Genomic DNA, 21,999 nt, shown 5'->3' on the forward strand with positions numbered 1-21,999 from the left:
GAGAATCTGGCCCAAAGAGTTGATCCCTTCACTCAAGACTCTCTGCTTCCACAGTCTGGAAGCACCTTGTTCGTTAGGGATTGCCAATGGCTGACATAAGGACAGGCAGTGATGGGCCGTAAAGGAAGCAATGGTGTAGTCACCCCTCCACAGTGAAGAAAGGTTCATGGCAGCATAAAGGGGGTACTAGAGGAGGACAATAAGGAGAAGGAAAAAACAAGCTTCTGTGAAGCCAAACCATAGAACAGAGCAGGAAGTCTGCAGGTTTTTAACATATCCCATGGCAGCTGGTTCCCTGCCCCTCTGGGAGGATCTGATCTGCTTTCAGGCTGGCTACTGTACTAGGCCAGTTCGGTTTGGTTCTGATAATGATGTTAGATTATTCTGCTCTCCTCCTCTAAGGGGCAGAGAGAACCTGCTGGGGCAAGAGATCACTATTGCTTTATTGTGGGTTTAAATGTAGCTGCTGGAGCCAGTGGGGACCAACCCCTGCCATGGGATAGGGTTACAAAAGGCCAATACCTATGCCTCGTGATGAGCCAAGAAATAAAGATGACAATCTTATCTGCACTCCTGGATGCCACAGCTTTATTCCAGAGACACGTGTGGTCCATTCGGCTTAGCATGACAGTGATCAGAGAGCCATAAAAAAAACCACCTTGATCATCATCTAAATATGAAACAAGGAGTCTTCTACTAACTCGTGGCCCAGGTCTCCTCGCATTGGCCCCAGGTGTGACTCCCCCTGAAGAGATTTGTATACCAGTGTCCCTGTGGATTTGGGAAAGGGCTCTGTGAAGGAGAGTTTACCCTCTTCTGCCCCACCAGTAGATCAGATCAATGCACAAACCAAGTACAATACGGTTACCAAAGCAGAGGGCTACTTTACAGTAGTTGCGGGCAGCGCATGCTGAAATCCTCTGTAAATTAATAGGTTTAATCCTTCGTTGTGGTCTTCATGGTTAGGAAAATGCTGGATGAGGCCCAGCTTTGCCCTGTTGACTTCATTGGGACTATTCCTACGCATAAATGTAAGCATGTGCCTAAACGTCTGCAGGACTGGGGCCTGGCTTTGGACTCGCTAAGCCACAGTGGGTCACATTCCTATTCTAAATTACACCAGTGGAAATCGGGAGTAATGGCCTTGATATCACAGCGGTGTCCCCGCAAGAAGAATCAAGTCTTAAATTAAAAACAATAAAGAATAAAATACTCCATTAAAGTGTTACCAGTTTGTGCAAATAAACATTCCTGACGTAGGGAGGAGATGACTAAGCTATGCTAATAACAGGAAATGTAATGGTATTTCCCACTACGCTTGTTTCTATGCTCTCTAGCTTCTGTGGGCAGAATGAGCTTGTAGTGAAGCGGGAGGCTGTTAATTTTACCTGGGGGGTGAATGAGGCTCATTCAGTCTCAGTGGGAAACTCTGTACTTTCCTTAATTTTGTGCCACTAAATGGTGGTGCCTCAGTGGTGTAACTAGCACTGGGATTTAAATGAGCCTCAAAGCAAACCTCTGTGGCAATTGCCTGTTTCATGTCAAAACCAATTAAAACGGACTCTCTGCAGCATTTTAAAGCAAAACCTGAAGTTGTCCCTGGGAGCTTCCCCACTAATTAACTTGGGAGGGGTTCATCTGTAGAGAAAGCCATAGGAAATTCACATCTATTCAGCCATTTCAAGGGAGGCTTAAGGGTATCTAGATCACTGCCAAAGAGTTCTCCTGATTGCCCCTCAGAAAAACTGGAAAGAGGGGACAGAAGTATTTTTGGAGCCCCCTGGCTGAAGTAAGACCTGGGCATAGTGCCGGTGGCCTAATGGCTAAGGCACTGGCCTTTGAAGCTAGGAACTGTGGATTGGACTCTCCTCTGGAGTAAGAAGATACTTGATTTAAATCAATATCAGCTCTGAAGGAGATGGTCTAGCTTAACCCCAAGTTATTGGGCCCAGTGCAGGCATCATTGAGTGAAGTTTTATGGCCTGTGCTAGGAAGGTCAGACTAAATAATCACAATGGTCCTACCTGGCCTTAAAATCTGTTTACACTAGAAGGCAGAAGGGGATCACGGAGAGTATGTTCGTGAAATCCGCCAGCCACCTGTTTGCTAGCAGGCCTGTCTCTCTCACAGCACAAAGAAACTGGGACCCTTAGAAAAGTGGCTTCAAATTACCCACAGTTTCCAGATTGGCAAAACTCACTTTGCTGAGCCTATTACAAAATGTCATCTTCTGTGTCTGCATCCTGGTCAGGTTTGAGGTTCCCATTCGTTGCTTGGAGCTGAGCTCTCTCTAGAATGAAGGACACCACTGGGTCACCATGCTGACTGCCCTGCTCATCATCCTCATCCTCATCCTCCTCATTCCTATCCCCGTCCCCATCACTATCATCTTCTTGTTCAACCTGGTCTTCAATCACTACAACATCATCCTTTGTGTCTGGATCAATATCATCCTTAAACCACACAGCTTTGTATCCATCGTCCACTGTCTTCCTGTCCTTTGTGAGGATAGATTTCACTTCTTTATTGCTGTCTGTGTCCTTTCCCTCTTTGTCCTCCTCCCCACCCTTCATGGCAGCGGAAGCTGTTGCAATGCTGCTCTCCACCCTGGGCTCCAGAGGAAGGAAGCCGTCTGACGGCTGCTGCCCGACAGGGGTACCGTTCTCCAAAGTGTCGCTTCTGAGCGATTCATTGTCTTTCGTGCTCCGAACAGGATTTTCATCATCTTGGTAGCTTTGGTTACTTAAATCCTCAAGGGGATCCTGGGGGAATGGCAAGAGAGGAAATGTCTCATGATTGGGGCCGGGGGGGGGGAATGAAATGCTTGGGCACCGCTCTGCGGACATCAGTGGAATTGCACCCCCGCTGCCAGCTGAGGATCAGGCTGTCGAGGGGGCCCAGACAGGAGGCATGCGAGACCCTAGTGGTAACTTTTGAGATGTAATTTCCCCTCCCTTCCTTTCTACCATCAGAAAAGTTGAATCAAACAGTCTATGGCATGACTGCCAAAACTTACTGACCCTCCGAGCCGCATATGACGATCTTCAAAAGCCCAAGAGCCAGGGGGTGCCTGCAGGGGCTCAGGGCTTCAGCCCAGCTCCTGCTGAAGCCCAGAGCCCTGGCAGGTGCATCCCACTGGGCAGAAGCCCTGAGACCTCCACCACCCCACTGCAAGGCAGAAGTCCCAAGCTTCCCCCACCCCAGTCTGGTAGGTGGAGAATGGGAGGGGAATGGGGGGTGCTCTGTGAGCTGCGCTTTAATAGTAAAAGAGCCTCATGTGGCTTGTGAGCCACAGTTTGGCCATCCCTGCCCTATGGGAAAGGACAAGTTCAGAACAGCTTGATTTGTTTAAGGATGGGTGGGCGGGATGCAAGACAGTCCAGTGAACTAATCAACAGCAGCCTCACCTCCATGACTCCTCCCCTCTTCCATCAGAACTTGAGGGAGAGTGTTTTTTTTTTTTTTTTTAAGCTGCTCCTAACCCCAGGTAGCCTGGTGAATTATTGGGACATTTATTCCTGGCAGAGTGATTGTCCAGTAGCACCATTACTCCGTTTAGGTGTTGTTAGCATTTGCTGGGGCCCATTTGTTCCTGTGGAAGCCCTGACTTGGGTCAACATGTCTCATCTCAGAGGCTTGCAGCAATCGCCTGAGATGCAGGCACTTGATGCATCTCTCAGTACCACCGCTGCAGTCGCAGGACACCCATAAGAAGTGTATCTAATACTTTGCACTTCTAAGGCACCTTCCATCTAAGGGTCTCGCTTCACAAACGTTAGTGAATCTCCCCTCCTGACACTCCTGTAACAGAAGTATTAGTGCCATTTTGCAGATGGAGACAATGGAAGCCCAAAGACATTAAAGCCAACATTTTCAAAAGAGGCCACTGATTTTTAGGATCCTCCATTTCTGGGTGCCTGACTTCTCAAGTTCTGAACACCTGCAGCTCCCATTGAGTTCCTACCCCTATCTCTTTGAATCCACCTATTGTCTGGCCTCTTATTCTTTGAATTCTCTGGGGCATGGGTCATCCTGCTGTTATATCTGTACAGTGCATAGCACAGGGGCTGGAGCCTCGACGTGCTATGGCAATACAAATCATAATGACTGTGACAGTGTGTGATGTTTGGCTCACCAAAAAATGGAGGCCTGCATACTCAGTGTGACGCTTAAACTTTGGTCCATGCGACCTGTCACCGTCACACAGCAGGACATAGAACGTGGATATCCCAGCACCCTGGTTCTTTCTTTAACCCCAAGACACATAGGTGCTGACTCCATGGGTGGAGAATCCATGGAGGAGAATAGTGGATGCTCAGCACCCACCAGCCACAGCTGATGGGGGAGGGGGGAAAAGGAGGTCGGCAACGGTGGCACCAATCAGCGGATGGGGGAGGAGGGGGGAGAGCAGTGGGTGGGCAGGGGTCCTCGAGGAGGGGACAGGAAGAGGCAGAGCAAGAACGGGGCAGAATGGGGGGTGGAGCATCCCCCGGGAAAAGGAAAAGTTGGCCCTTATGCCAAGGCAACATTTCCGAGCTCTAAGGCAACCCTGAAACGAAATAGTTACAAATTAACCACTTACTTTGTCGCTCTCTTTTCCAACCAGATGCTTAATTGTGTTTGCATAATGCTTGCCGACAATCAATCCAAGCAACAGTAAGGCGATTACCAGAAGTACCGCCAATGTGGCGCCTAAAGCAGCCATGTCCTGTGCAGTGTATTGCAGGTTAGCTCTTGCGCCTTTTGTACCTACGAGGAAAACAAATGGATGTTACACTTCTCAGAATCACTTATAGGTGGCCTTTAATGCAAGACTTGATTGGAGGAGAAGACAAAATCGCTTTTCTAAGATCAAGGGGAAAACTCTCCTGTAGAGTGCAAGTGGGGAAATGGACCATTTAATCTGACAGGGTGTACTGCAGTGGCGTGCTTGAGGTGTCGGCTTTTGGAAGGACACCGAATGGAGAGGCTGGGACTTACAAAGGTGAATTTCCCATTTAAGCAAATGGGGAATTTTTCCTGAGAAAGAATTGCTGGACTGGGACAGGAGTGTTATGTTGACATTTGGCTTACCACATTTAACCCCCAGAGCGTCCTTTCCTTAATCACAGCTCCTCATCCTGGACCTTGAATGAGGTGGGAGCTGAGGTGCCCAGTGCTGTGGGGATCAGTACCTGTGGCTTAGCAAACATGTCTGTGGCACATTCTGTACAGTGCCAGACAAAAGTTTACACCCATTGTGGGAAGGCAGATTGTGGCTGGAGTTTATTACTTTAAGTTTCAAATGATTAAAAGGCAAGTAGGATCCATTCTCATCCCTGTACCTGCTTATTACTGCCTAGACTGTGTAACTGAATGAGCAAATAAACAGTGGTGTTTCCTAGAGCAGACCTTTGTGACAATTTTTGCTTCACAAATTTCCACCAGCAAAAGAAAACATTTTTTTTTTGTTTTCTAGTGGAAAAATGAGGCATCCTTTGTGCAGCCTTCTAGCCCAGAGATTTGGGGCCAAGTAAAAACAGGGAATAAAAACTTGACCAGAATAGCATTCCGATCTCTGTTACATGGCTGCAATTTGCACTGACGTCAGTGGGATCTGAGAAGCACCTTCTACCCTCTTGTCTATTAACAGGTGGACTTATTGTGCCATATTACAGCTGTCATGCTGATAAAAGCTACGACATTGGCCATTGTGCTTGTTGCTATGCTGCAGTAAAGCGCAGAGGAAAGTGACTGACTTGGGAGTTGCATTAAGTTGCACTATTTTAAAGTGTCTTTAATCCTTCGTTGATGACAGCATCTCACTCTGATTCTTATATTCCATGCCTATGGCAAATTGCCAGCTTTTCCTGGCTGTAAGTTTGGGTTACACTTTCAGCACTTAGCAGGTACAAGAAGACCTTACCAGAATCAGCATAAAAACTGAGATACAGTACTATACTTCCAGAGGATTCATCTATTTAGCTTACCTCTAGGAATATTTGTTTTTTATTCCATCCTCATTTTGAATAGTAAACCAATTTCTTTCAAGTTTCACAATAATTAATAGCATGTTTTGCCCTTTTGCTGGCATGTTTTAATTGTGGACTTTGAATATTACCTGGGCCGGTGATAGTGCCAACTGTTTATTATTAACGTGACAGTGAAGGACTGGCACTTGTATGAAATTTTACTACTTAATTGTGTTTGATACCATGATTAGTGATGGGAAATGCAGTCTGTAGAACTGATGCAAGACTTCACTCTTTCTGACGTCAGTGGGTGTGAAGTTATCCCTTTGGTGCACATGTCCTAGAAATTAAAGTGTACTTCAGCATCAACCTCCCATAAGTTGAGTATTATTAAAATGTACTGTAACTTTCCCACTGACTTCTTCAATGCGCTTTGGCTCACACCCTTAAAGTACACTCCAGTCCTTGGCATACAAATCCCTTGACACCAAAGAACAGCCTTGAGGATAGGAGTCAGAGCATTTAGACCCAGAACAGGCCTATTGGCTCATTCCTCCTTGCCTTTGATAGTGCTGACTTGGCCCTCTGAAATATACTGTGTATACAGGAAAATAGGGCAATAGTTCTGTCACTTTAAGTACCCCAAGCCAACATATTTTTAGTACAGCGGTGAAACCATTTCCTTGCCTAGTTACCAGTATGTTGTTTGTTTGATAAATAGACACGAAGGGCCAAATTTTTAAAGTCACATCTATGTTTGGGTACCTCAGTTTCTGGGGTTTCAATCTCAGATACTTTAGGTACCAAGACTTGAAAATGTTGGCCTAATTTTGGCACTTAATAACTTGCCAGGGGGTGGGGTGGTGTTTTCCTTTTTCCCTCAGAGAGGCTGAAGCACCTGCAGCTCCCTCTGAAGTCATTGGGAGCTGGAGGTGCTCAGCATTTCTGAAAATAAGGCCCCATCAGTCTAAGCCTGGGCATCCAGAAATGGAGGTACCCATTCCAGCCTGGATCTTGGAGAAAAGCACAGGCTGGAGGAGGGAAAAATTTGGAGAAGGCACCAAGAACCCCATTTGGGTGCACATGGCTAGAATGCTAGCTACAGCACCTCTGCAAATAGTTCTCTTACTAAAGAGCCAGTTTAGTTTTAGAAACATGAACTCCTCATATGTTGTTACCCAGAATGCAGTATGTGAAACCACGGTGACAGCAGTCAGTCTAGTGAGACCCACAGCAAAGAAGAGAGTATGATTAACACGCAAACTAAGCAGCACCTAGAAATGGAGCAATCGGGTAGCATGGAGGGACTGGGAAAGCTGGATTTCCACACACAAATCTTTGCATGAGCAGGGAAGCAGTGGAAGCAAGAACTGAGTCTCATACACAGCTGACCATGGAAAATAACTATGAGAAAAAGAAGATAAAGCTTTTTTTACTACCTCTTTGGGGATGAGACATGAGCGAGACACTGGAACAGCCAATGAAAGTGTTTCTGTGCTGGGGTCTCACGCAGAATGAGATTGTAGAGATAGGTGATCGGTTTTTTTACCCCAAACCAAGAAGCCGAAAAGAGAATAGATGCGTACACTACAGAGCTGAGAACTCTGGCATCCACATGTAACTTTGTAGCCATGATTTAGAGACAGAGTCATTTGCGGCACACCTGATTCCAGCTTACAGGAAAGATTGTGAAGGGAAAACAGTCTAACCTTAGAGAAAGTCTTCCAAATAGCAAAAGCAGCTGAACTGTCCAGGGAAAAGATCAAAACCATGATAGCCATTAGTGCAGAACAAATACACAGACTCAGGAAGCAGGACAGAGACAGACGGATTGAGAACGTAGGCATCATTGTCCAGCGTACGTACTGCGCAAAGCAACATAACAAGGAAAAAAGAAATTGCCCAGCCAATGGGCAGTGTTGCAAGGAGTGTGGGAAACACAACCACTTTGTCCCCGAGCTGCAGTGACCCTGGAAAGAAAGAAAAGCAGCAGGACATGCAATGGTTTGTGGATGTAGAGGCTTCCAATGAAGAAAAGTATGTCTGCAGTGTGACTTCAGCAAATCCGAAGGCTGTCTGTGTGCACTGCCAAAGAAGGCGGTCAGCCATTCAGCTATTAGCTCAACGACCAATTTGATTCCGGCTGGATTGTGGGGCCAGCAGCAAATGTAATCCCAGCAACAGTGACACAGCAATATGAGACAGGAGAAATGTGGTTTCATTGTACACCACCAGGACTTGGTCATTCTGAGAACAGCAGGCTGTTGATAAGAAAACGTCTCCTGTTTCGTGGCTATCGCTTGGAGTCTATACTAGTTGATGCACGGTAGCACCAGCTGCTGCTAGGTAGCAGGGCAGTGAAAGCTGTGGATTGGACTGTAGTGTAACGCTAGAATATCCTCCGCATGAGAGAGGAGGAAGAACAGTCAGTAAGGGCCCTGCCCAGCATTTTAACAGAATATAAGGCCATATTTGAAGATGGGCACCTAAAGGGCAAGCTGAAGTTAGAAAACCATCCCCACATGCTGCCTGTGAGATCTCTTAAACAGATTTCAGAGTAGCAGCCGTGTTAGTCTGTATTCGCAAAAAGAAAAGGAGGACTTGTGGCACCTTAGAGACTAACCAATTTATTTGAGCATAAGCTTTCGTGAGCTACAGCTCACTTCATCGGATGCATACTGTGGAAAGTGTAGAAGATCTTTTATACACACAAAGCATGAAAAAATACCTCCCCCCACCCCACTCTCCTGCTGGTAATAGCTTATCTAAAGTGATCACTCTCCTTACAATGTGTATGATAATCAAGTTGGGCCATTTCCAGCACAAAGGTTTGTGTGTGTGTGGGAGGGGGGGTGAGAAAACCTGGATTTGTGCTGGAAATGGCCCAACTTGATTATCATACACATTGTAAGGAGAGTGATCACTTTAGATAAGCTATTACCAGCAGGAGAGTGTGGTGGGGGGAGGTATTTTTTCATGCTTTGTGTGTATAAAAGATCTTCTACACTTTCCACAGTATGCATCCGATGAAGTGAGCTGTAGCTCACGAAAGCTTATGCTCAAATAAATTGGTTAGTCTCTAAGGTGCCACAAGTACTCCTTTTCTTTTAGCTCAAAGTAGATCAGCAGCCTAGTAGTGGTGAGAGAATCTCCAGGTAAACTGAGGATTTGCAGTGATCCAGAACCACTTAACAGAGCATTGAAAATAAGTCATTATCCGGTTGAGGACCTGCTGCCTGACTTATCCAGGGCAAAAGTCTTCACACTTTGTGATGTTTAGAATGGATTCTGACAGATTCTGTACTGTGGCACTATATAATATATATATATTTAAAATCCCTATTAGTTCTTCACTCTAAAACACGGAAAACCAAAAAATGAGAAACAAATTTTTCAGAAAACTGGCAAAATGTGTCTGATTTTGCAGTGTTTTTTGATTTTTGACAGAATATGGTTCCATCAAAGTTTCTCTGACCAGCTCTGGTCAGCAGCAATGAAGTGCTACCCTCCTGAGTACTGGCAGAATTGAGTTGGAGAGGGGTCTCTGAGCCACAATGCCCTTCACGGCTGCATCTGGGGTGGAGCACCTTACACTTAACCGCCTTCAAAGGGCTGTTCCTAAAGTCACAATCTATTTAGCATGTTTCATCTGAAAGAATTCCAAAGCAATTTACAAACTAAATAGGCACAGGAGTCCCTTTCCCCAGCACTGAAAGGCAGCCGCCTTCGGAATACAGCAGTTTAACAGCACAGGGCAATACCATGCAACATTTGAGAACAGGAAGTGAAGAAGAATGCTGTATCCAGTAAAAGCTGCACTGGGATTTTAGTTAGGCACTAAAAAGTAATTATCCAGATTGGGCTTTCCCCAGGACATGGGGGTTTAGCCCCCCCGCCCCCCTTGCAAAAGGTGCCATGGGACCTTGATGACACCAAGTGGTCAGAGCCTTGCTGTGCACCACAAAAAAGGGCTATCTCCAGTAGTGTAGTGTTCCCCAATAGCATACTGCCATGCTGAGGAGTATTGATCCCAAAGGGTGAGTACATCCTACTGAGTCATCAATACTGCAGCAGTTCTTGAGACTTCCTTGGAAACCTCTCCCATTCATAAGGAGGACAAATCAGAAACAGACAGCGAGAATTAAACTGAATTTGCTGAGCGCAGAGCTATTGCGGGGGGCGGGGGGAACCTTGATTCTGAGTAGCACACACATCTATCTACCTGTCTGATGACTGTTTGTGAAGGATGTTTGAGAAGACACAGGGTCTGATGGCCTCGGAGATCTGCTTGCTACTGGAGTTGATGTAAGATGAGGGCTGGGCCCACCAGATGGGGAAGATGGCAGACCAGTGGATTGAACAGTTCCACCTGGGTTTGTTCCTGTTATGGGGAATTTGGTGATTCCGGATTCTGAAGACCCCACTGGATGCATGCTGGATACTGCGCTGGTAGAAGACTTTGTGGTAGCAGGCTTTGTTGTGGTTACAAGAGGAGGGATAAGTGAGCCTGAGGGAGTACCTGTCACAGGCTTTCCAGTGGGCCCAGATGTGCCAGCATTGTTGGTTGTCATGTTCACTGAAGAAGTGGATTTTATGGGTCCTGAATTGGATGTAGAGGCCGTGTTAGTTACTCCAGGTGGTGAAGCTGATGATGAACCAGAAGGTTTTGGAGTGGTGGTTCCTGTCCCAGCAGCAGCGGAGGTGGTGGTGGTGGTAGAGGTAGGAAGAGTTTTTGTCCCTGGAGACCCAACAGGTACCCGAGGTGGTGTTTAACTTTTAGCTACAATTTCATGTTACTTTACTTTTGACAATGGCAAAACATTTTATTCATCAGAACAGAGCAAAAGTAAAGCAGGTGACGATTGATACAACAAGCCATAAAGTTTCGATATAAATAACCAAGAAAGGTGTGTGTTCTACTGGCTGGAGGAGAAGGAGCTAAAACTTCTCCCTCCTTGCAACTCTTTAAAAGTGGAATTATGTTAATGGGCAGGCAGAATTTTAAAACCTACTCAAGTCCAGGACTGGCATGAATCTTAACAATCAGCAGAAGACTTGTGGAGCCATATTTTAAAAGGGCCTCCAAAATGCACCAGCAATATTTGTGAGTGCGGGCAAATCTGCATTCATAAGGGGACTCCTCCTGTTTTTGCACATGCAAATTCTTGTCTGCATGTGAAGCTGCAGGTGTTTGCCCACACAAATGGGTGTGTCCTCAAGTATAATGGACATGTTTCAGGAAAACTTTTTACCACTTGGCCTATTGTATCTTTCTGTGCACGTCTAAGCACCATTTTGCTGGTGTTATCCAAACATTGTTATAGTGGTGAGGTAATGCAGGATATCAACTGCAACATTCTGCAAGGTGTAGTAGGATATAAACCAAGAAGGATATTTGGCAAGGTGGCCTGGGGTTTCTGACCCACTCCGTGTATTTAATGTGCAATGCAATATTGGTCTGCCTTCACGCAGACTACAAGGTGCTCACCAAGCTTTCAAATCTGATTGAGTGTAAATTCTATCCAACAGCAATTGCTAATGAGTATGGAAGGCACAAACTACCTTGTTCCAAAGAGGTTCCGTGATGGCCAGGGGGCCACATGAAGAGTTCCATGCATTGCCCTGTGGCTACCCTATTCTGCATGAGTCACAGCTCCATATTAGTAAGAGCTAAAGATCCCAGAAGTTAATGTTCCATCTTGACCTGAGTAGGAGGCTGCTGGGATCAAAATGAAGCACAGTATGCTGGGACCTCTTGGCTTCCCTTCTCTTTTTTAAAGATAAGAGCAGCTGCCATCTGGTCCTTTTTAAGCAAACTAGGAAAAACCCGTTAGCAAGGTACCCTTGTGACTCTCACTTTTGCCAACACTCAGCACCCCTCTTCATTCTGACCAATAAAATGAAGCATTACATGATCCTAGCTCTAGTCACATGTATAAAAAACATGGGAAAAGGAAAGTGAGCTGTCAAAGGCTAAATCCCTGGCACTTTGGGTGGGGGGAGGTTGAGAGTGCACAATGGCTGTTGTGAGTGTTTTAAGGATACACTTGGAGTGCTCTAGCTGGAGGATAGAATAGAGCCTCCTATGGGATACGAATAGGTTTTGAATTGGGACCATAGTCTCTAATGTGTGATCTGTGTTCTCTAGATTGCCTGGGGCAATGTAAAATAACTCTTTGAGAACCATAAAACAATGGGATGCCCAGCGTACCTGTGGAAGATGTGACCTCCACCGTGATCACAGTGTTTGCCTCCTGCAGACTCTCCTCATCGGTAGCAGTGGCCTATGCAGACATGAGAAGGAGATGACATTGGCTGCTTGCTTCATTCATTCATTCTCCGAACATCCCCTGAAGTAATAGTACTCTGTACACTCCCTCAGCACCTCCCGCTTGAGGCACTCAGAGCTTTATACACGTTCTATAACAATCCTTGCAGCATCCTTTGCAACTATGAAGTGGGGAAGCATTTTCTTTGCTGCTTTACAGATGGGGACTCTGAAGCATGAAGGGGTAAACTATCTTGCCCAAATTCACGCAGGAAGCCTGACAGATCTGGAATCAGAACTCAGATCTCCTGAGTTCCAGTCCTGTGCTTTCAACACTAGACCATATTTCCTCCAGAAATGCAGCAGGGAACAATCTGGCACTGGCAGAAGGATACACAATGTGACAAAAAAGATCTATCCTTTAAGAAAACCCAAAGGCATAAGCCCCCTTTCTTGCTCAGAGGGGGGAAAAAAACAAAAGGCTTTATCAGAGGATTTCAGAGTCCCTACAGCTGGTGCGTATACCAAATCACCAAAAGTCTTTATCTCTCATCAGTCCCTTTTGGACGTAGCTCCCAGTTAAGTCATTGGTGACTTTGTGTGTCTACGGAAGGCAGATTCTTAATTTTAAGAAACATTGCCCCTCTTTGTGTAAACCCTTCTGTGTGCATGATCGTTCGGAAAAAGCCAGCTCAGAGGAAAAATCCTACACAAAAGAGAGCTCTTAACATTGTTATGACAATCGCAAATAACTTAAAATATTAAGTGCCAGAACCTCAGCTGTTGGAACATGGCACAGCTCCACTGATACTGATTTACATCCGCCAAGGATGAGTCCCTTAGTATTTCGTCTTCCCAACAAGAGCTGGTCTGTATCCTAAATGGGAACCTGGTAGATACGAATGGTGTTAATTGCACAGTCAACCTTTTAGCTGGGTCCTAAAGTCTTCCAAGAAGACAAATTTTGTTTTCTTTTTGTTAAATTCTGTGCATATGTAACACCAGGTTTGCAATGATTAGTAGACAGCGGAGCTCATTGAAATCTTTCTGTAAATTTTTTTCCTGTGGAAAACTGGATTTTTGACTAAACAAAAAATCTTGTGAAAAATGTCTGATTTCTTTGAAACTTGTTAACTTTTCATTGGAAAACTGAAAATTTTGTTTTGTTTTAAATGAAAAGTTGAAATTTTCTACCGAAAACTCTGGAAAACTTTTTTGTGTGTGTGTGTGTGTGTGTGTTCGTTGAAATTTTCCATGGGTGAGAGGGAAAACCCATTTCTTGACTGGCTCTGGCAGACAGTCCTGTATTTTGCAGGCTTCTCAGGCATGTTAGCTCTATGACAGGGGTGGGCAAACTTTTTGGCCTGAGGGCCACATCAGGGTTCCAAAACTGTATGGAGGGCCGGATAGGGAAGGCTATGCCTCTCCAAACAGCCTGGCCCCCGTCCCCTATCCGCCCCCTCATACTTTCTGCCCCCTGACTGCTCCCCTAAAAACCCCCCACCCATCCAACCCTCCCTGCTCCTTGTCCCCTGACTGCCCCCCCAGGACCTCACCCCCTATCCAACCCTCCCTGTCCCCTGACAGGCCCGCCAGGACTCCCACGCCTATCCAACCGCCCCCTACTCCCTGTCCCCTGACTGCTCCCTGGGACCCCCTGCCCCTTATCCAACCCCCCCGCTCCCTGCCCCCTTACCATGCTGCTCAGAGCAGCATGTCTGGCAGCTGCGCCGCTCGGCTGGAGCCAGCCACGCCGCTGCACTGCCCGGCAAGAGCTTGCAGCCCCGCTGCACAGAGCGCTGGCTACACGGTGAGCTGAGGCTGCGGGGGAGGGGGAACAGCGGGGAAGGGGCCGGGGGTTAGCCTCCCCGGCCGGGAGCTCAAGGGCCGGGCAGGACGGTCCTGTGGGCCAGCTGTGGCCCATGAGCCGTAGTTTGCCCACCTCTGCTCTGTGATCACTATTACCTTGAACTCCCTATCGCCCCAGCTGTTGTCTCATCATCTGTTTCTATTGTAAGGTCTCTAGGGTGGGGCCTGCCATTTTTATGATGTGTCTAGCTCTGATCGGAGACCCCAGATACTCTGGGAGCTACTGTAATACAGATAACTATCCTCTGCCTATCAGGAAAGATGACATACCAATACTGTTACAGTTGCGGCTGACTGCAGCATTATGTTTGTCAGGACAAGTCCGTCTCTGGTTACAGTGAAATCGCTGCTGTTTTGAATGCTGTACGTGATTTGAGGGTTGAGTTTCTGAAAATAAGATAAGAAAGTGAGTTAAGCGTCTGCATTGGCTGTCTGTGTTTTCCCAGAAATTGTTGCCCATAACAATGAGCGGAATCCTTACTCCTATAGAAATGGTTCCCTCACGGCGAAATTCACTCTCATGCAAAGAACCAGCACAAGTGAATCCTGTTGGGAAGGTTTAAATGGGACAAAAACGTTGCATAAGCCTCTTGCTGGGCTTCTGGACTGGGGTAATTGTTGCTGTATCTCTATATGTTGTTCCATCTATATATGTCCTGTTCCTGTCAGAGGCTGGCTGGCCCTTTAGAGCAAGCTAGGCTGAGCAGCTGAGCTATCCCTCAGCTTCACTGGTGATGCAGTGAATTAGTGATCCCAGCTGGGTGTGATGGAGCTTAATTACAGTGATAGACCCCAGAACGAGGATGATTTAAAAGGAGCTGTGAACTCAGCCTGGAGAGGAGACCAGAACAAGGGGAGTTCCCTCTCTGGGAAGGGCCTGGGGGAGTCAGGCTGGAAGGCCCACAGGGATTAGGGTAGGTTCCTATGGGGGAGCCTAAGATGGGGCCTGCAAAGAGCAGGGAGATCCCTGAGCAGGGGACCTGCTCGAAGGAAGCAGCATAGGAGAAACTTTGTGGAGGGGCTGAGGGAAAGGGCCAAGAAGCAGTGAACGTCAGTGGAACCCGAGCGGGTATTTATTTGGACTTGCAGAGGAAGGGGGCTGAACTTAAGAGGAGACCTGACTGGAGGGCCAGGCCATGGAAGACTTGGAGAGAGAGAGGCCATCACAGGCCTGAAAAAATGGTCAACAAAGGGTGTAAGAGAGACAAAGCCCACCCTGTGCAATGCTGCATCCAAGCCTGAGGGAGTGCCCCTGAGGTGAGGGTGCACCATAACAGGTACCCATACTGTGTTCCTGGCTGCCCAATTAAAACTGTCAATCTCCTCTCTTTACCCAGTATTAATCACTCTGTTGCAGACAGATAAATACCTATCCTTGCTTGCTCCTATCAGTAATGTCCCCATCAAGCTGAGCCCTCCTTCAATGTCTGAGGAAATGATGGGCCTTGCAGTGAGACTGAAAGGCTATGAGATCCAGACTTGGGATTTCTGGGCTTCCCTGTCACAGTGGATGCCATCAGCAGCTTTCGATGGGCTTGATCTGGTTGCCTCTCAAGTCAGTGGCAAACCCTTCCCTCCTATCCCCCACCCCCAATCCAGATCCACGCATGAAGTATGTAGAGTAACAGACCAGACCCTTCCAGTTCCTTACATTAGGGAAGTCGTCATCAGCTGCAAAGATCTTCAGGGGTATTGAAGGTGCTTTAGAGTCCATGACCAGACTGAGAGTGGCCAGCCCGGCAGACACCGTCCCTGTGTACCTGGAGTTTTCAAAGTATGGTGCGTGGCTACTTTTAGCGATGACCTTGATCTCTACTGTGGTGAAGGAGTATCTCAGTGCATTGTTGGCCTGGGTGGCCTATAGAGAAAGGAGACAATACAGACACACAACTATTCCCGTGGTTGGTGAGACACAAGAGGACGTGGGGCCAGATCCAAAGCCCATTAAAGTCAAAGGGATTTTTTTCTGTTGATCAAATGGGCTTTGGATGAGGCCCATGATGGGAGGCTGGAATAGGACTAAGTTAACATTTAGAGCAGGGGACTGATGGTTAGAACTGCTGTGTTCTAGCCCAGTCTCTGCCACTGGCTTCCTCTGTGACCTTGAACAAGTCTCTTAACCTTCCTGTGCCTAAAATTTTCCCACCTATCACATGGGGGGTGCTTGAGGCTTAATTTATATATGTAAAGTGCCTTCAATTCTTCAATGTCAAGGGCTACAGAAGTGCAAAATATTACTAGGATAGGATGATCCAAGCCAGCAGACACGGCTAAGCTGCATAACATCAAGAGGTTCCACCAGCAGCTGTGTTTACAGCCTGATAATCTAGGGCTTGGCACATATTTTTTTTCCCAAAAATGGTTTAAAATTCTTAACTTTCCTTTGATTATATTCTAGTTGGAAAATGAGCTTATTCATATGGGCAGATTAAATAACTGCTTTTGTGCCCACACAGATCATGCCCAAGTCCCCAGCACTAGTCCTTTCTGTTAAGTTATGATACTTTTAACCCAAATGGATGGCTCTTCAGTTAAGGTTGCTTCCTACATCCTGATTTGAGGGCACAATCTAGTCATCTTTACGCAGGTCAAAATTCCCACTAAGAAATCCCAGCAGGAATTTTGCTTGTAGGAACGAGGCAGGATAACACCCGTTTCCAGACACCTGTCGCACACTGGATGCTTCAAGAAGAAATCCTGTGTTTAATTACTCTTCATCACAAGCCGAAGCGCTGTGGTTTCCTTGACTCCTAGCACATGTAAAGTCACTGTCCTCCTGGCCAGAAGCTCTGGAGCTGAGACCTGGGGTTCTGGAATGTCAACAGACTTACCATGACATGCAAAATGAACGTGTCTGTAGTATTTGCTGCTTTGTTCATAGTTATATTCCCTGTATCACTATTCAATAAGAATACATCGTCCTTGTTTCCTAAAGACAATGGGAAGGTTAATTAGGACTAGTGTTGACCATAAGAGATACTTTAGTAAACGTATCTAGAGCTTTAAGAGATTTCGCTATGGCTTATGTGTTTTGCACCTTGGATATTGCAACCCATGACATCATCTCCTTTTCACCCTTGCCAGGCTTTAGGACTGGGGACATGTAACATGGACACAGTGTTACCTCAAAGCATGGATTCAGCCTGATGAGAACAACAGGAAGACACATGCAAGCCTGATAGGAGGTAGGAGAGCAACACTTCTTATTTAAGTTGCACTTAAGTGGCTCCAGCTGATGTATGAGCCCGACTGTGCTAGTACATACATAGTAAGAGCCAGTCCCTACCTCAGAGAGCTTACAATCTAAAAGGACAAAGGAGGTGCTCCCCTCATTTTACCGATGCGGGGGAACTGAAGCACAGAGAGACTAAGTGACATGGCTAGGGTCACCCAGGAAGTTTGTGGGGCTGAGCCAGGAGTTGAATCTAGGTCTCCTGGGTCCCATTCCAGTGCCTTAGTGACAACACAAGCCTTGGGAAGGAATGAAGAGATTTTTTTACAACACAGTGGGACATGTTGCTCACTGTCAGCATCATGTTCCCTACTCAGTTCTGCATTGCCATATGGGTATGCAGCTAGGCCACGCCTTACAGAACAAATTAAAAAGATCAGAGAACTAACGATCTGTCTGATATGGATGAATTGTATTTGTCAATCAACTGACCTCTTTTTTTAAAAAAAACAAAACAAAACAAAAAAAGGTTGACTGAAATAATGTGCTATTTGACCATGGAGAAATCAGCTGATTACAGTCCAGCCTTTATCTTTTGAAATCAAGACTAACGCATGGAATCCCAGTCAGAGCTTTTCGCAATGTCCAGTGGTGCGAATACAAAATTCTCAACTAAAAATGAAAACACAGAAGGTTTCAGGAATTTTTGGTTCAGGCAGGTTGAAGACTAGCTGGAATCAGTGTGACTGGAATGGAGAAAGTCAGCCCCAGCCATTAGGATAAAGATCTGTTTCAGCTGACAGAAAAGAGCTTCCCCCTCTCCCCTCCCCCCCCCCCAAACAAACACACTGCGCTGAGCTCTGGTTGTAGTGATGTGCTGCTCCTTTTCTCCCCGTCTCTACAGTCTAAAGAGACAAGAAACCTATGAGGTTCCCACCATGTGTCTATACAGCACCTAGCACAATGGAGGTCCTAATTCTATCCTGTTGGGGCCTCTAGACACGACAGGAACACAGGCAATTAATTGCAATAATTATTTTTCTGATCTAGAGCTATATTGCTGTGACTAAATATTAATTCTGAGGATTCCCCCCGCTGGTGGGGGAAACTTGACAATATTACCAATGGGAAATGAATGTTTGGGAAGATAGGAACTTTACTCACCATCAACAATGCTATACACTACTTTTTCATTCAAAGTGTAGTCAGGGTCGATGGCATGGAGGGGCCCAGGTTTTAGGATCAGTGGTTCAGTCTGCAACAACAAGGCGAGACTCTTAAAAACAAGACACTAGATGCCTGCAAAACTTTCCAATCCAAGTGATACTTAGCTCACGTGCACTCTGTTACTGGAAAACACAATGCTTATTGCCAGGGGTTGACTAGTGCAGAACAGAGACGACAGAGAATAGGATTTGGGGTTGTGTAGCTCCTTCCTTGCTCTAGGTATGCATCAAAAGCAAGGAACCCTCTGCTGTTGGGAATTTTCAGTCTCAGTGGTTGACTCAGACTTGCCACTGCACTGACTTGTCCTCATTTATGACTGGCGTCAAAAGCCTGCTCATGACTAAGTGATACAGCTGGTACTGGGCATGATCCTTGGGGGAGAGGGTGATTTATTGTTCAGTGTAAGCAGTCTTGTCCCAGCCTCCCCAACATGCATTATTCTGCTGACCATAGTCTCAAATAGTTGCTGGGGAAAACAAACCATGTTTGACTGGAACCTTCTTCCGTGTGGGGTGTGAAGACATGCAAAGAGCTGTCTCATGGAACAAAGCTGAGCAAACCCCACAAAGGGTCCAGTCCTGCAGCCCGTCCTCGGGCAAGAGAGAGACCAATGTGTACCAGTATCTGATTCAGAACAGATTTTCCAAACGCCTCATGAACTGAGCTGATCAGTGCTAGACAGGGGTTCAGAGTTGACGTTCTAGCGTCGTTATTATCGTCCCTCGCTATTGAGAGGGAGCTACCGGCGCTCGCATTACAAAGCCTTCATTTCCAAAAGGGCTTTTTGAGCAACTGTTTTGCTAAGCACATCCACACTGACTCCATGCCAATGCTCTCATCTCTCTTAGGATGGTAATACCGTGCTGTAAACTCAAGCAACAAGCACGTCAGGCGGAGTATGGTGATGGCATAGATACGGGCTGCACCACATGGGTGCAGCAGAAGGCATCTCTCCTAAGCAGACAAACAACTTTTTCAAAGAAAGGGCACCGTATTGAGGGCTGGATTGAAGCCCTAGGCACACCCCGACACTGGGGCTGTTCCCATGGCCTACACCCCAGTAGAGGGGTGAACTAGAGGGGTGGTCCCCTCCATGCTTCCAGCAATGAAAGACAGGGTGGCAGGATGCCTGCCAAATATGGCAAGCCCCTTCCCCAAGGCGTGGGCCTGGTCTGCTCCCTGATGGTGGCTGCAGGACCAGTTGGCTTCCTCCCTGATGACTGTGCTGCAGACTCAGGGAGAAGTCACTGCCTTGACTTATGCCTGCCTCATGTTTTCAAGCTTTTCTGCACCACGATGGGAGCTAGGAATATAGTAATTTAAAGCTGAGGTTCCAACATCACGTGAATCCAGGAACCAGGGCCTTAGGCCTCTGCTCCGATCGGGCCTGGACCATATCTGTGATGCTAAAGACCTGTCCTGGGATACAGACTGAAAGCATAAGCTCCTGTGTGGGCTGCCTACCGTTTTCTCTGAGATGTTGACCCTTCCAATGTAGCCGCTGCTGATGCAAACTTTCTTATCCGCATTAAGGAAATTGCACGGTTGGAACCAGGGCGGTTTGGTGTCGGCTTGTTGGATGTCTATGTTTATTGTTGCAGTGGCTGTATTGCCATCTGCGCTGCCAGGTGCCCGGTCCTATACAGAAAATCAGAACATTCCTGTTAGATGCAAGGCATATTTCCAACCTTAGAACCCCCTTCCCTGAAGCCCCTGCAAAATCTAATGGGCTGGATCCTTAACTGATGTAAATCAGTGTATCTTCATCGATTTGTTTTTTTTCCAATGGAGCTATGCCAGCTTATACACGCTGAGAATCTAGCCCTGCAACTCTTGTTAGTATGACAATTACAGCTATGTTGGTGGATAGAATACACACCAGGACATAGCAGCTGTGAATAATGAGATGTTTTGCTCACATATAAAACTCACCCTTGCATACAAGATTAACTGCATAAATTTATATTTTTCATAGTCCAGGGTTTTGTGCAAGTAAATGCTTGGGTTATTAATTCCTTGTATGTTAAAGTAGTCAGTTGCTTCCTGAAAAACAAAAGGGGGCGGGGAAGGATGATAGCTGTCTCCATCACAGACACACACTCTGAAATACTGTTAGCTGCTTAACATATATAACATCCAAGGCTGGGTATTTATAGGAGAGATACATGCATAGTTCATCTGTTGATGCTTTGAACTCTTTTTGGTCTCTTGCTAGTAAAATGGAATCATCTCTGGCATTTCAGTATGGATCATTAGTGGAATTTTGAACATTCTTCTCTCAAAATGATCATAGGGCTGAATTCAGATTTAAATTAGTGGAACAGAGAGCAAAACTTGGCACATCGCCTTCTACTGTAGTCGGAAATAACAGGCTTGGCTTCGCTCTCACTTACACCAGCGCCTTTCATAGCATTCTTCCTGATTTATACCATTTTGAGGCCAGAATCTGGCCTGATGGGTAAAATTCTGAACTCATTTACACCTGTTCAACTCCATTAAAATCAGTGAGGTTTCACAAGTGTAAATGATGCAGAACTTTGACCCCCATCTGCCCTTGACATGATTCTCTTCTTTTTTTGTTTTGAAAAAAAGTTTTTATCCATTCCTTTGTTAATTAAAACTTAAAACAAATCAAACAAAATGACAAAACACCATCCTTTATACTGCAGATTGGCATCAGTTTAACTGAATATAAATTATCCATTGGTCTTTCAACAAAATCCTTAAAGATGAAGGCTGATCTTGTGGCTAAGGCCCTGGACTGGGGCTCAGGGGATCTGGATTCAGTTTCTGGCTTTGCTCCAGACTTCCTGTTTGACCTGGGGCAAATCCCTTAATCTCTCTGTGGCTCAATTCCCTGTCTGTAAAACTGGGGTAATCGTGCTTCCTTTCCCACTCTGTCTGCTGACCTATTGAGAGTCTAAGCTCTTCAGGACAGGGTCTCTCTCTTACTGTGTTTGTAGTACAGCCTAGTACAGTTCTTCCCCAACCTTGTGTTGGCTTCTAGGCACTACTGTAATGTTAATGTTGAACAGGTGCTCTGGTAATATATATATTTTTAAGTGTGAATTTTTGAAGAATTCATTATCTAAAACATGGATTTCTCTGTTTCACTAGCACCCTCCTTGCTCTGTCCTTGCTTTATCTTTCTGGAAATCTCACATGTACTCCAGCAGGTGAAATAACCAACTCTTGTTGAATGTCCCACTTGTCACCTGTCTCAAAGTTGGTGCCAGTGTAAATCACTAACAAAGAGTTCTATGCTTTTGCAATGAACATACTCACTGGGGTGATCGCTGTAAGTTCATATTGTATGTTGTCCAGATCAACGTCGCTAGCAGTTACGCTCTTGTCGGGTATAATGATCGTATTCACTTTTGTATCCTCAAAACAAATATACATGATTATTTTTTCCATTTTGGCAAATGGTCACATGCTGGATATAGCGTCCTCACTGGTAAATCCTTCCTAGTCCCCTTGTGCTGTATGGGTCAGTGCTCTTGAATTAGAGA

At 46.1% G+C, this 21,999-nt stretch overlaps 1 protein-coding gene across 3 annotated transcripts in view; it reads right to left on the minus strand.

Annotated features, from left to right (window-relative positions):
- The window catches only part of CDHR5 (cadherin related family member 5), a 52,533-nt gene that overhangs the window by 25,700 nt on the left and 4,834 nt on the right, over positions 1 to 21,999 (minus strand). Inside the window, exons 5-15 of one of the 3 annotated variants that reach the window (XM_074954755.1) lie at positions 21,773 to 21,871; positions 20,420 to 20,530; positions 19,952 to 20,125; positions 18,425 to 18,515; positions 16,920 to 17,017; positions 15,740 to 15,946; positions 14,359 to 14,475; positions 12,163 to 12,235; positions 10,471 to 10,689; positions 4,583 to 4,749; positions 576 to 2,762 (exon numbers count right to left, since the gene is read on the minus strand). In XM_074954755.1, coding sequence (XP_074810856.1) covers positions 2,214 to 2,762; positions 4,583 to 4,749; positions 10,471 to 10,689; positions 12,163 to 12,235; positions 14,359 to 14,475; positions 15,740 to 15,946; positions 16,920 to 17,017; positions 18,425 to 18,515; positions 19,952 to 20,125; positions 20,420 to 20,530; positions 21,773 to 21,871 — 1,905 coding nt within the window. In that variant the 3' untranslated portion in view covers positions 576 to 2,213. Of the gene's footprint in view, positions 1 to 575; positions 2,763 to 4,582; positions 4,750 to 10,470; positions 10,690 to 12,162; positions 12,236 to 14,358; positions 14,476 to 15,739; positions 15,947 to 16,919; positions 17,018 to 18,424; positions 18,516 to 19,951; positions 20,126 to 20,419; positions 20,531 to 21,772; positions 21,872 to 21,999 lie in introns of those variants that run through there. The other 2 variants (XM_074954758.1, XM_074954757.1) reach the window with 2 other exon arrangements.

Source organism: Natator depressus, chromosome 6 (assembly GCF_965152275.1).
Source record: "Natator depressus isolate rNatDep1 chromosome 6, rNatDep2.hap1, whole genome shotgun sequence".
Lineage (NCBI taxonomy): Eukaryota > Metazoa > Chordata > Testudines > Cheloniidae > Natator > Natator depressus.